The sequence below is a fragment of the Spermophilus citellus genome (genome assembly GCF_964194105.1).
Source record: "Spermophilus citellus genome assembly, chromosome: 2".
NCBI lineage: Eukaryota > Metazoa > Chordata > Mammalia > Rodentia > Sciuridae > Spermophilus > Spermophilus citellus.
The window spans coordinates 78,241,470-78,256,134 of record NC_138183.1 but is presented as its reverse complement, the minus strand read 5'-3'; the positions used below and the strand labels follow the sequence as shown (position 1 = coordinate 78,256,134).

Sequence of the window (14,665 nt, the reverse complement as noted above, 5' to 3'; positions counted from 1 at the left end):
AAATAAATTTGTTAACATTTTAATGTGGCTCAGTTCTTCTTTTAACACTGAATGCCCATTAATTTATCCATTGATCTAGGTCTATAGTTTAGATCTTAAATGTCTGTGAAGGCTATGGGTTAAAAGCTTGGTTCCCCCATAGCAAAAAAAAAAAAAAAAAAAAAGGCTTGGTCCCCAAGGTGGCCCTATAAAGAGGCAGTGGAACATTTAAAGACTGTGGAAGGCCTTGAGGTACTGGGTTGTGCTTTCAAAAGGGATTGTGGAACCCAGTTGGTTCTTCCTTTTCTTTCCTTTGCTTCTTGGTGATGAGCTCATTAATTTCTTTCCAACATGTACTCCTGCCATGATGAGTTCCTCACCACAGACCCAAAGCAATGGAGCCAACCAGTTATGAAGTAGATCCTCTAAGATTGTGGGCCAAAATAAAACCTTACTCTTTATAAGGTGGTTTTCTCAGGCATTTTGTTATAATGATGAAAAAGTGATAATCACAGCTACTATAGGGCTCTTGTTTGCTTCCAAATTTTGGTGATTATGAATAAAGTTTCTGTCATCATCTATGTGCAGGATTTTGTGTGGACATAAGCTTTTAAGAGGTATTTTTCAGAAATCACTTTGCTAAAAGCAGCCTTCTCCAGAGATCTCCCAGTTATCTGTTCTTCTGTCCTCTTTTGGCATTTACACAACATTTCGGTTAATATTTTATTTCACTTGGTGTTTGTGGGGGGGGGGTATGGGTATTGAACACAGAGTGTTATACTGCAGAGCTACATTCCCATCCCTCTTAAAATTTTATTTTCAGTTGGAGTCATGTTAAATTACCCAGGCTGGCCTCAAATTCACAATCCTTTTGTCTCAGATAGGTGGGATTACAGGTATACAGTATAATTTCACTATTTTTTAAAATTTATTTTTTAGGTGTAGATGGACACAACACAATGCCTTTATTTTTAAGTGGTACTGAGGATTGAACCCGGGTTCTGCTCGTGCTAGGGGAGCGCTCTACTGCTGAGCCACAATCCCAGCCCCTATTTTTTTAATCTCTAAGAAGATACATGTTTCTTTTGAAAAGGAATGGCCATAGGTATTAAATTGCTAAATTCAAAGTACTTCATGTTGAAAGTTTTTGGCCCAGATAACTATAAGTCATGCAAAAGTTCTGGAACTTCACCTGTATTTTGCAGATGGCCAAGACAGTGACTTCTAGCCCTTAAGGACAACTGTCTTTCTCCCACTTGAGTTTTAAATCTCTATATTTGGTGAATTTGAACACAGCTTAAGTTTTTTGTTGCCTTTTAAACAATCACAATAACAGCACAAGTTATGCCAGGTGCAGTGCTATAATCCCAGAGATTTGGGAAGTTAATGCAGGAGGATCACAAATTCCAGGCCAGCCTCAGCAACTTACCAAGACCCTGTTTTAAAATTAAAAAGGCTGGGCATGTAGCTCAGGGAAGAGCATCCCTGGGTTCAATTCCCAGCACCATAAAACAAAGCAACAACAACAATAACAAAAAAACCCAAAAGATGTTACTGCTCAAACTTTTTTCTTTCATGAACATCTACCATATTTGAAAAAGCAGTAACCACTAATGCTAACCTATAAACAATTCTGAACACGTGGGTGCTGTTTTATTGGATGTTATGTTCCTATTACAGGTCGTATGCTGTTCTAGGATGGATCAAACCCAAAGGGTGATATCACAGAAACAGCAACAAATCCTCCCCAAACCAGCTGCATATTAGATGTTCCACAGACTCTGTCTCCCTGTTTTTCTACTAAAAACACCAAGATGGGGCCCCACAAATCACTGTGCTCCGAACAGGAGGCATATACTCGTGTTTCAGTCTGCAAGCTTCCCAGAATTTTAGTAGTTTTTTTCTACTGCTAAAATAATAATAATAAAAATCTAGATGCTGCTTATCTGCAGTGTCCCATTGCTCCATAAGAATGGCTCCACCTAGACTTGGAGAAAGGAATGTTGAGTGGTCTGCTATTTGGAGGAAATCAAAATACATCTCTTCCTTGTAATGCGCGGTCAATTCCTGGAACGTCTGAGGAATCCAGAGCAGAGTCAGAAAAAGGTGGTTAATGATTAAATACAAAATAATAATTACAACTCTGTCCATCCAACCATGGCAAAGGTAAATGAGGATACAATGGCTGACTTGGATAAATAGTCTTCTGACCTTCTATTGGGCATGCCATTCCTTTCCTCATCTCTAAAATGGGGAAATGAGTCTTCTTGTGACAACTGATGGGAAAATACATTTGAAGCTCCTAGCAGGGAGCTGACACATGACAAGCAAGCACTTAAACAAAACAAAACAAAAAGAGAAAAAAAAAATCTGTCCTTAAGTGATTTCTTTCCTCTGGGGCTCTCTCTTTTTCTTTTAAATATTTCATATTTGGTTTTATATAAATCATATTACATATAATAGTAAGTATAAGGTTATATGCCATATCTTATGCTAACCAAAATACATCACAAACATTTGTCACCCACATGTGTGTGCGTGCCTGTATGTGCCCACACCACATGCACACACATGCACCTTATGAATTCACACTGACACATACGATTTCCAATTCAAACCCAGGGCTACAGAGCTCCTATTGAACTTGTGGAGTACAGTCGTGTCTGTTCTCTCACACCCAGAGCCTTGTTCTCAAGGAAACAGGTGATGATCCCCGACACTCACTTCATCCATGATATCCTGCAGTAGTGTCAATGCTAATCCTCTGGGGCTCTCTTAACCCTTTGTGAACTAGCGCCTTGGAAAGTATAACATTGATTGAATTTTCCCTACTGGATGGTAAACCTTTTGTAGGCTCGGATTTCCTTCAGTTAATCTTAACTTCCAATATCAAGATCAATATCAATTCTTGATATAAAAAATGATTTTCATCAAGTTGTACATATACAATATGATATATTGATTTTCTATTAGTATATATTCTTACACCTATTAGGTGATAAATATGTATCTGTGCAGTTGAATTGAATATGTTTGACTTCTACACTAAACTGGATGCTTGTTGTGGGTAAGTAACTTATATTTGTACTCTGTAGAATCTCAAGACTGCATAAAATAGGTCATTATAAAATAGATGTTGTTTTTATCTTCAACTTCTTTTAATTAGAGGGCAATAAAATTTCTAATTCCTAATACAGACACTGTTGTTTTCACAAATTCCTTTCTTGACTCCCTCTCTCTGTTCTTCCAGGTTCATCAGTGTTCCAGGAAAAATCTTCAGCCAAAGCCATCTTTATACAGTAGTCCCCCCACCATATTTATCCACAGCTTCACTTTTTTGAGGTTCTAGTTATCCATAGTCAACCATGGTCTGAAAATATTAAATGGAAAGTTCCAGAAATAAACATTCCATAAATTTTAATTGCACCTCCTTCTGAGTAGCATGATGAAATTTTGTACCATCCTGCTCCATCTTACTAGGGATGTGAATCATCCTTCCATTCAGAGTATCCACACTGTATGCTACACACCTGTTAGTCAGTGGTAGTTTTTGTCATCAGATTGACTATTGCAGTAACCCTTATTTAGTAGCCTATAAATGCCCTGTCATTTATCTTGCTTCAGTTCACTACATAAGTGTTGTTCTATCATCTTATGTCAACACAAGAAGAAGGGGGAGTGTAGATAGTGATACTTAACAATAGCCAAGTTATGAAGTCAGTTGAGTTGCCCATCAATAGACAAAGGGATAAAGAAAATGTTGTGTATCTACACATGGAGTTTTAACCAGCCATAAAGAAGAATAAAATTGTGTCTTTTTCTGGTAACTGGATGGAACTGGAGAATATCATGATAAGTTAATAAACCAGACTCAGATAGGCAAGTGTTGAATGTTTTTTCTCATATGTGAAAGCTGGGGAGTTTTAAAAAATGGGATCTTATGATGATACACAATCAATCAACAAATATATGAAAAAATGTTCAACATTTCTAGCAATTAGAAAAATGCAAATCAAAACTACTCTAAGATTTCATCTCACTCCAGTTAGAATGGCAGCTGTTAAGAACACAAACAACAATAAGTGTTGGTGAAGATGTGGGGGGAAAGGCACATTCATGCACTGATGACGGGACTGCAAATTGGTACAACCAATCTGGAAAGCAGTATGGATATTCCTTGGAAACTTGGAATGGAACCACCATTTGACCCAGCTATCCCACTCCTCGGTTTATACCCAAAGGACTTAAAAATAGCATACTACAGTGACGCAGCCACATCAATATTTATAGCAGCACAATTCCCAATAGCTAGATTGTGGAACCAACCTTTAAGCACTTCAGTAGATGAATGGATAAAGAAACTGTGGTATATAAGCACAATGGAATATTACTCAACATTAAAAGAGAATAAAATCATTGCATTTACAGGTTAATGGATGAAGTTGGAGAATATTATGCTAAGCGAAGTAAGCCAATCCCCAAAAAACCAAAGGCCAAATGTTTTCTCTGATATGTGGATGCTGATCCATAATGGGGATGCGGGGTGGGGGGAGCATGAGAGGAATGAAGAAACTTTAGATATGGTAAAGGGGAGGGAGGAGAAGAAAGGGGGAATGGGAGTAGGAAAGCTGGTGGGATGAGATGGACATCATTATCCTAAGTACATGTATAAAGACATGAATGGTGTGACTCTACTTTGTCAACAGCCAGAGATATGAAAATTGTGCTCTATGTGTGTACAATGAATTGAAATGTATTCTTCTGTCATATATAACAAATTAGAATAAATAAATACATTTAAAAATGGGATCTTATGAAAACAGAAAGTAGAATAGTACAAAAGAGAAAGGGGATCAAGAAGGAAGCAAGAGGGATGGCAAAGGGGAGGAACTGAGGAATGGATTGACCAAATTACTCTATGTGCATGTACAAATGCATCACAATGAATTCCAGTTTTATGTATAAGTATAATGCACTAATCAAAAAATAAAGTACTAGAAGGAACACTAATGGAATAGAGGAAGAGGATTAAGAGGACATAGGAGAGGAGAGAACAGGACAGTATTGGGGATTGAAATGGAGCAAATTATGTTATATGCACTTATGAATATATAATAATGAATCCCACAATTGTGTAAAACTATAATGTAGTAATAAAAAACACAAATAAATTTTAAAAAAGGATGAGTACAGTACAATAAGATTTGTCTTAGTGAATTTTTTGTTGGTGCATAATAATAATAATAAGATTTATTGTGACATATTTGTACATGCACATAACATAATTTGGTCAATTTCATTCCCTAGTACTTCCCATAATAAGATATTTTGAAAGGGAGAGAGAGAAAGAAGAGAAGGAGAGGCTATATCATCAGAACTTTTATTACAGTGTATTATTATAATTGTTCTATTTTATTATTAGTTATTGATGTTAATCTCTTACTGTGCCTAATTTATAAATCAAACTTAATCTAGGTATACATGTGTGTAGAAATTCATAAGAAAAACAGTGCAGTTATATGTAGGGCTTAGTGCTAGCCACCGTGTCAGACATTAGGGAGTTTTGGAATGTATGCCTGGGGGTAAGGGGTGGGCAGTGACTACTTCCATTCTCTTTGCCAGAGATTGGTTCAGGAAAGTGTGAACGATGCTTTCTGCCTAATGAGACTAGGAAGGGGAGTTTGAGGAAGTTTTCTTTCCTCTTTAAAAAGAGACAAACAAGGAAGAACATCCTCTTTTCTGCTTTAGGTTGCATCTGGGTGGGGTGCTGATTTGGGGAGCTAAGGCAAACGAACTGAGCTCAGGAGAGGAGTAGGCCAGAGAGGACATGCTAAGAAAGACCTTTGGTATCTGATGATCTTTTGGGCCCCTGAAATAAACTATACAGGATTTCCTAAGTAGGCATGTGAGACAATAGGGCCTGTCCCTGTCTCAGTCATCTTGCTGAAAGTTTCCGGATGTACTTTCCACTTGTTACTCACTTCCCTTTTGGGTAAATCCTGGAGGTGGGACTCTTGTTCACAAGACTAAAGGAATTATCAACAGGAGACTAAGGAAGCTATGGAATTAACACAAAGTAACCAGGTATTAATATTTATTTAGTACTGTAATTCATAACTCACCTATTTTATTTTATTTTTTGGTAGTACTAGGGATTGGACCCAGGGGTGCTCAATCACTGAGCTACAACCCCAGCCCTTTCTATTTATTTTTTAAAAATTTGAGACAGGCTCTCGCTAAATGGCTGAGGGTCTCATTAAGTTGCCCAGGCTGGTTTCAAACTTTAGGTCCCCTGCCTTAGCCTCCCAAGTCTCTGGGGTAATAGGTGTGTGCCACTGTGCCAGGCTCTAGTTCATGTACTTTAAAATTTAAGAGACTTATATAAGAGCATTGCTTCTGTGGGGAAGAGAAAAAACTGACAACACTTGATCATTTATACCAGGTGGGAGAAGATTGGTCATGCACCACATAGAGATGTTTTGGTCAATGGCAGGCCTCATATATGATGGTATATGCCATAGAGTCTCCATGTGCGGTAGGTTCTACTATCTAGGTTTGTGTGAGTGCCTGCTTTTGTGTCTGCACTGCAACAAAATGGCTTAATGATGTGTTTCTCCAACATATCCCCATTGTTATGCAATGCATGATACATACCTGTATTGTGAAAAAGTTAAAATACATGCACAGAATAGTTATGGGGAGAAAGGAGCATCTGGCTTTCCATGAGTTTCAGCACTGGGGCCAACAGTGATGTCAGTCAGTGAAGGCCATTTATGTGGGCACTCTCACCAGGGAAAGGGAGAGCTCTTTGGTGAACAGGAAGAACTACCCTAAGGTTTTGTGGAGAATGGCACAAGCAGGAAGTAAAAGACAGAGGGAAACTTACTCTGGGCAGCTGGAGTAGCACCTGCCTTCGTGGAGGAAGAGAGGGCGGTCTGGCTGAGACTGGCACTTTTTGCAGAGATCAGCTCCAGAGCAAGAGGCACAATCCTCTGTACAGTTCTCACAGCTGCCACTCTTGAGTGAGGGCCAAGTACCTTCGGGACAGGAGGAAACACAGGCATGCTCCAACAGATAGGCACCTAGGAATCCAGGGAAGAGGGCAGAGAAGAGTGATCATGTATTTGTCTTAGCAGTGCACTCACCATGGAGAGAACTGACACCCAAGTGGCTTTTCTTAATATTTCCAAAGCCCAAGTATTTGGAACATTTATTTCAAGTTTTCCAAAATACTTAAGTGATGCTAAATCCTCTAAGATGAGTTAAATCTTTAGGAAAAAAATTAACTGCAGGAGGCTTTTGCTGTTTCTTTTACTTTTCTGGGACATTAGAGGTCATTGTAGAGCTTCCCTCTGCCCAGCTGATCAGCCTCCCTGATCTCTTCCAGGTGTGAGGCAGCCACACTTGCACAACTGGATGAGGCCTCCTCTTTTGCCTCCCCCATTCCATCCTGCAGGGACACTAGCACAGCCGCAGTCCCTCCAATTACTTCCCCTTTTAATGGATGATCCATCTATTTATTTATGTTTAATTGAAAAATTAACCCAGATATTATTATTTTAAAAAATTAAAAATCACTCTCAATTCTAAAATTCCAAGAAGTTTCTTCCAGTTTTTTTTTGGATGCACACTTTCATATCTTCTGTGGTTGTAGTTCTGACACATTTATTATTTTAACTTCTGCATCATATCTCACTACAGTAGTTCCCACTTAACCACAGTTTTACCATCCAAAGCCTCAGTTACTTCAAGCTAACTGAGGTCCAAAATATTAAATGGAAAATTCCAGAAATAAAAAATGTATAAGTACTAAATAATTTTGTGACAGCATATTGTTAAAACTTTTCAGATTTTAACAACATAGTTACTGTTTTTAATCCCTTACTATTTCTGATTTATAAAATAATTAGGAATGTATATATAGGAAAAAACATGGTATATACTGGGTTCAGCACTATCCACAGTTTCAGGTGCCCATTGGGAATTTTGGAATATATTCTCTGAGGATAAGTGGAGACTACTGTATTAACACTCACATTCCAACATGGCCTTAGGAATGATCACTTTAATGGCAGTATAACATTCTTTTTATTAATGTACCATGTAAATAAAATAGCCTTCTAGTTCAGTTATGTTATTCATAATATTTTTACAGAGAATGAAGTTAATAATTTGTTGAGCTAGTATGTAGACGCCCATGTTCTCCCCTCCACCATCACTAAATTCGATATCATTAATGAAGAACAGTGGCAGTCATTCTTTTTTCCCCACAGTACTGGTGATTGAACCCAGGGGTGTTCTACCACTGAGCGACATCCTCAGCCCTTTTCACTTTTTATCTTGAGACAGGGTCTTGCTATGTTGCCCAGCTGGCCTCGAACTTGAATTATCCTCCTGTTTCAGCCTCCCTAATCACTGGGATTACAGATATTTGCCACCATGCCCAGTTAGATAATGCATTTTAAGAGGAAGGAGTACCCATAGCCATTAGTAAATTCTGTGGGGCCAAGTCAACCAATAACTTCATTGTGCTTTGGGATTAAAAAACATTTTTTCTGGGCTGGAGATATAGCTCAGTTTGTAGACTACTTGCCTAGCATGCATAAGGCCCAGGGTTCAATTTCCATCTACCAAAATAAATAACTAATTTTTTTCCCCTCTTTGAAAGCCAGTTTTGATTATTGGGCCTTTGTGTGTTTGCATAGTAGTTACTAAGATGAGAACTTGGGATGGGATTAGATCAAAGTCCTACAAACCTCTATACACAAAGATGCCAACATGAAGTAGTGACAGTGAATTGGCTTGGCCACTGCCACTGTTGCCGTGCTCCACACTAACCTTTTGGACATGAAGTGCACAGAGTTGCAGATCCATTGCAGGTTTTACAAGAAGAGTGACAAGGCTCATATTTTCTCAAAACATCTGTAGGGAAAGAAACAAGTGAGGCTTCTCCTTTGAACAGGCTCATAGTTTTACAGTGTTAGAAAAGACCTTCTGGGAAACCTAGTTTCCCTTCCAGTCCAAAATAAATCTCTTTGATTTTACATGAGCTGACTGTTGGTGCCTGTCACATGCCATTATGTAGACTTTCAATTTTTTTTTCCTCTTACTCCTTCATTGGGAACTGATTATGACACTTTCTTTGCAACCTTACTGTGACAGAGAATGTAGGATCTTATAGGATTCTCCATTATTTCTTTCATATATTGAAAATATGGGGAAGTATTTGCCTGTGTGTATGCACTCATGAGTGAGCCTGCAATCTAAGGTGATCACTCCTCCCAAGAGTCTTAATTGACCCCATCTCATCACTCCAAGGTGATCACTGTGAATTCACTGTGTCTCTCATGGAAAAGTATGTTTTCTTTTTCTTTTCTTTCCTTTTTTTTTTTTTTGAAAAGCAGATTTCATTACTGGTCAATATTTGGGTCCTTGTGTTATTCAAAGTAGCCACCATAGAATGCAGCCTAAATTCATCTCATTTTAAATTTGTCCCAAATTATTATTAAACGTCAAAATCTTGTTGGTCAGGTTTTCTGAAGGCTGTCCGAGGTTGACACACCATTAACTTCACAAATACTCCAGATGTCCTGCTTTCCCTTTCCCTCCTAGAGCATTCAATGGGTAGACATTTCCAGGAAGTCACCTCAGCAACTCCATGGGACAATTTCATAGACACCCAGAGCAGCCTAACTGATATTATTCAATCAATGCATACTGTGATCTTGACTAAAGCTCAGGAATCAGTCTAATTCACCCAGGGGAAAGTTGGAAAAAAATTCTAGCTTAGAACAGGTGACCTGAGTGATCTCTACCCTTGATCAAGTGTTAGCATTTTATAGTTCCCCTCTACCACCTCCTCCTCTTTGCTTCCTTCCTTCCTCTGTCTCTCTTTCTGGGAATCAGCCTGTTTTGGCTCTAGTCACACCTGCCTTCAGATCCCAGCTGTGCCTCTTGCGGGTAGGGTAACCATGGATACAGTAATCAAACTCTCAGAGTCCTACTTTCCATGTCTCTAAAATGAGAGAAAATGACTCCTCCCTTATAGGATTGTTGTAAAAACTGAATGAGACAGCGTGTGTGAAGGGCTGAACACGGTGGCTCGGAGTGGTAGTTCCCAGGTTTCCTTTCCTCCCTCCCAGTTTTCACTGTTCCACCCTGTTTCTGAAGCTCCTTTTACTTCCTTCTCCTTCTCCTCTGATTTCATACCCAGAATGGCACCAGAAGGTGTGGCTTGATGTCTAGGATTGTGTTTACGATTGAGACAGAATCAGATTTCCCAGCCTCACACAGCAGAAGAGGAAGTGAGGGAGAAAAGCGGGGCAGTCCCCACGAGGAACCAGGAAGAGAAAGGAGCAACCACAAATTCAGACTTCAGGTGTCTGAGGTCCAGAAAGACGGCCTGCAGCCTAGACTGGGGAATGAATCAAGTCTGTCAGTGAGCAGAGAGTCACTGGGGGTGTCAAGAGATGTGCAGAAAACCTAAAGAAGGATAAGGACACAGTGTACACCAAGAAAATAAGAAGCAGAAGTCACCGGGACATGTTTAGTAAAGAAATTTAAGAGGGAAAAATATAATCAAGTTAGTTTAGTGATAAATTTTTGGTATCATTTTTGATACCAGTATAAAAGTGGATTCTGTATGTCTACGAGAAGAAATAATTTTCGGGCTCTGGTTTGTCTTTAGAACCCTGCAAGGGGTCCACAAGGGGACCCCCTGGTCAGTTCCTGAGTGGTAACGATTTATGTCGGGGGCAGGTGGGCAAAGCATGTTTCCTCCATATTGCAGAATAAAGCCCTGCTTCCTGGAAAAAACAATAACAACAAAAAAGCTGCTGAGCTTCATTATAGAAGATATCAGGGTCCAATGTAATAATATGTGGATATAGATGTAGATATGGATATAGATAGATATAGATATAACTATAGACAGACATGAAGATGTAGATGTAAATATGCATGTACTAAAATACACACATAAATAATATATACAATACATATATATACAGACACACAAGTACATATATATGTAAATGATTGCCTAAGCTGACATACTGAGTGGCAGGTTTTCTTCTTAGTTTGGACAGATAACTTTCCCTAATTTTCCAATATATTCCACTATATGGATGTGTACCCTGCCCCTTGAGGAGGATCTGCTAAAAGCTTAATTAGTCCATGCAGAGCCACATTTGCCATGGGACTGTCACAAAAGAGGTCCACATAGCTCTCAACAGGACCAGTTCTGTCCCTGAAGGACTTTTCACTAGACAATATCACTCAGCCTATGAAAGAAGTTGCAGAAAGATCAGTCAAGGGGGTTTGAGACATGTTGTTCAATGGATAGCCCAGAATACTCATCAGATAGGGAGTGCCCTGAATTTCTTCACTGTCATGTGTCCAGATCACAGGCTGATTTTTTTGGTGTTCTCATTTTTATGCTAAAACAGTATATTTAAAAAGATATAAATTTCAATATTTTTTCACATTTGTGTAAAATTTAATGTCTATCCACACATACAATTGTATTTATAATTACATATATTCACATTCTAGCAATTTGATATTTTACTGCATCAAGTTGATATGGAATTCTGCAGTGTCCCCATGTGCCCACCAGAGGGGACTCTGAACAAGCAGTTCACAGCAATTAGGCAGCAAAATCATTCCCAGCTAGAGTTATCATAAAAGATTGGTGACTTAATCTAAATAATTTTGACCTTGATCATATTTTCCCTTTTTATCCCTCTCCAGAAATTCTAGATTGGACAAGACTTAATAAAGGAAAAGAAAGAAGAAAAAATTTCTCTTTGACCAAAAAGTATGGTACTCATCTTTCAGAAGTGACTATAGCTAAACTATATAAAGACAGGACTTATTTATTTTATTTTATTTTTATTAAATAAGCTATAATCACCTTGTTCATGAGAGAGGGAAGGCATGTCCTGTGAAATCTCCCTCCCAACCCCTTCTGCAACCTTTTAAATACCAACAGTGTCTATTCACACAGTTGGTCACCTTGCCTCTCTTTCTTTAAACTTAAAATATTTCAGAGAGCATTCTTTCTTGGTACAAAAATTCCTCCTCATTCTTCCTGATCTCTCCATAGCATTCCCCCCCATATGGACATATTTTTTTTCCAGCATTTGCTATCCCAGTCCCGTGGCTCTTCCTTTCTCTCTCAGAACTTCTGCACCCCACTTCCCTGGCCTCCCAGCTTCTCGGGTTGGCTTTTGCCCAGCAGAGGCTGTCTCTCCTCTGTCTGTTTCTCCTCCCTATTTCCCTGTTACCTCTTTTGATTTGAACCTTCCACCTTCGTTGCTCTTGCAGCAGGCTCTTCACCAAAGATGGATTTGCAGTGGGCACAGCTTCTTTTTTATTAAAAAAAATAAAGTGCTTTTTAATGCAAATGAAGGAGATAAACTTCACCTATAGCCCCACTACCCAGAAATGTCTGCTGGGTACACTTTGGCGCTTTGATTTCCCTTCTTTATATGGAATGTGTGAGTGTAATTACATATACGTTTAGATGTGTGATGATTTACATCTTCTGTGTATTTAATACTGACACTGTGCATTGCATTTAACATTATAAATCTTATAGGGATTTTCTCTTATCATTAAAATTCTTTTAAATATCATTGGGGGGCATGAGTATTTATTTGTATGAACCGTTATTTATTTACTTTTTTGCTGCATTTTTAGATTGGTGCCCTATTTGTGTTGTTGTTGTTGTTGCTGTGGTTATCTTAAATAAAGCTGCTATGAACATCATAGTGAGGTGCATGCTTGTTTACTTCAGAACTTCTGCCTGGCATATAAGCATCTTGATCATCATTTGCTGCCTTCTTTCTGTGACTACTGTCCCCAGAATTGTATTATTCTTTAGACCCCCAAATTGCTTTCTTTTATGAGCTAAGTGATGCTGCTTTGAAAGTGAACTTGTGCTTCAAGCATTAGGGAATAGACCAACTTTTAAAATGTCATGTATGTTCTGGAAGATTCATATTTATTCTGTCATTTAATTCTTAAAATGACTGGGTGAAGGGGCTTCATGCTCTCATTTTATAGATGAGGAAACTGAGGCTCAGAGAGGATGAGTAACTTGCTTAAGGTCACACTGCTAGGAAATAACAGAGCAAGGATTTGAATTCAGGTCTGCCTAACTCTGGAGTTGTTGTTGTTGTTAGTTTGCTGCTGGAGATTGAACTCAGGGCTTTGGGTATGCTAGGCAAGCACTGTACCACTAACCTGTAACTCCAGCCCCTAGGTCTGCCTGACTATAAAGCCCATCTCTCTAGAGAGGTTTTTCAATAATTAATTTAAATATTAATGTAGTTTGAGAGAGGCCAAAGCAATGATGTGCTGGGTAAACAGCTCTCTAGAAAACAATAAGCTTGATTTATTTTGTGGCCAATTTCTATGGGTAAATACTCCCAACATGTAGATTTCAAGCTGTCAATGGATTAACAATATACTTAGGAAATTTCTGGATGTTTCATGATCAGCATAAGCCAATGAAAGTGGTTTCTTTATACCCATGGGCCACATGTTCAATTACTTACCAGTGACATGTGTTTTCTGCACACAGCATTCTGGTTGGTTAATTAAAACTGGTCTCCTCCTCTCTAAGTTAAGTGAGGCACTACATGTATACATAAGGTCTTTCTAAAGTCAGATTTCTATGGTATCTTAAAGTGTGCTAAGTTTCAGTTACTGTAATGCAGCACATCGCCCCACGATTGATCTTGATTTTCCCCCCATGTGAGCTTGGGCTTTCAGTATTTTTTACTGACTCTGGAATTCCAGTCTTTCCCCAAGCTTAGGAATTAAGATCAAGACAGGCTAGTGATAAACCGTTAGGATGTGGTCAAAGATAAAAAGTTAATTCACCATGTCTGCACTTTGTAGATTAGACTCTCATCGGAATATGTAATTAGAGCCAGCTACAACATGGTTTTCATCAATGATGGAAGTAGGTGGGTAGGGAAATTTTCGGGAATTATTCCTAGGACTTCCCAGCATAACCAGGGTGGGGGACCCACTTAAGAAAATCCAAATGCTTTAACAGTAACAGAGGGATGGCTTTAGGAAACCAACTGAGGCCACCATCTTCTTTTGAAGCCAGGGGTCTGCTGCACTTGAACATTTCTACCAGCACTGGTTTTGTGTGATGCCTAAGTCACTGCTGAAGCCATTCACAGCCTGTTTAAGATTGGTTTTATTCCTGCCATTTAGGGACACTTGACTAAATAATCTTCACAATGCATTAGTGAGTGGATCAGAGGGTCTGGGGATGATTTGTGGGTATGCAGTGACATTGATGGCTTGAACAGAGTAGAACAGCCATCTTTGGAGATTCTTTGATCTTGGTTCGAGGACTTGCCAGTCATAAACTAAATATATGGAGCATTTTCATCCTTGAACTAGGGTCCAATCTCTTCCTGCTCTTTTAGTACTTGACAAAGAATAATGTATCTCTCCTCACTGCTGATCTCATCCTGGTTAGTTGTGGTATTAACAAAGGAGTTCAGGAAATTCCAGTTGAATTTTTATTTCAGGGTATTCTCTCAGCACACAGTGATCTGTGCTCATGGAGTAGGTTGTGATCTTTGGATGTGAACATGATCTTATTGTTTCCACTGGGGAGCAGCGTGGGAGAAGGAATGGACTGAAGTTCATGCTACCT

At 38.9% G+C, this 14,665-nt stretch overlaps 1 protein-coding gene across 3 annotated transcripts in view; it reads right to left on the bottom strand.

Annotated features, from left to right (window-relative positions):
• The window catches only part of PCSK5 (proprotein convertase subtilisin/kexin type 5), a 450,277-nt gene that overhangs the window by 33,812 nt on the left and 401,800 nt on the right, over positions 1–14,665 (bottom strand). For 2 of the 3 annotated variants that reach the window (XM_081278894.1, XM_081278895.1), the window contains exons 28-30: positions 12,267–12,347; positions 8,818–8,901; positions 6,866–7,061 (exon numbers count right to left, since the gene is read on the bottom strand). In XM_081278894.1, coding sequence (XP_081135020.1) covers positions 6,866–7,061; positions 8,818–8,901; positions 12,267–12,347 — 361 coding nt within the window. The remainder of the gene's footprint in view (positions 1–6,865; positions 7,062–8,817; positions 8,902–12,266; positions 12,348–14,665) is intronic. The other variant, XM_081278896.1, reaches the window with a different exon arrangement.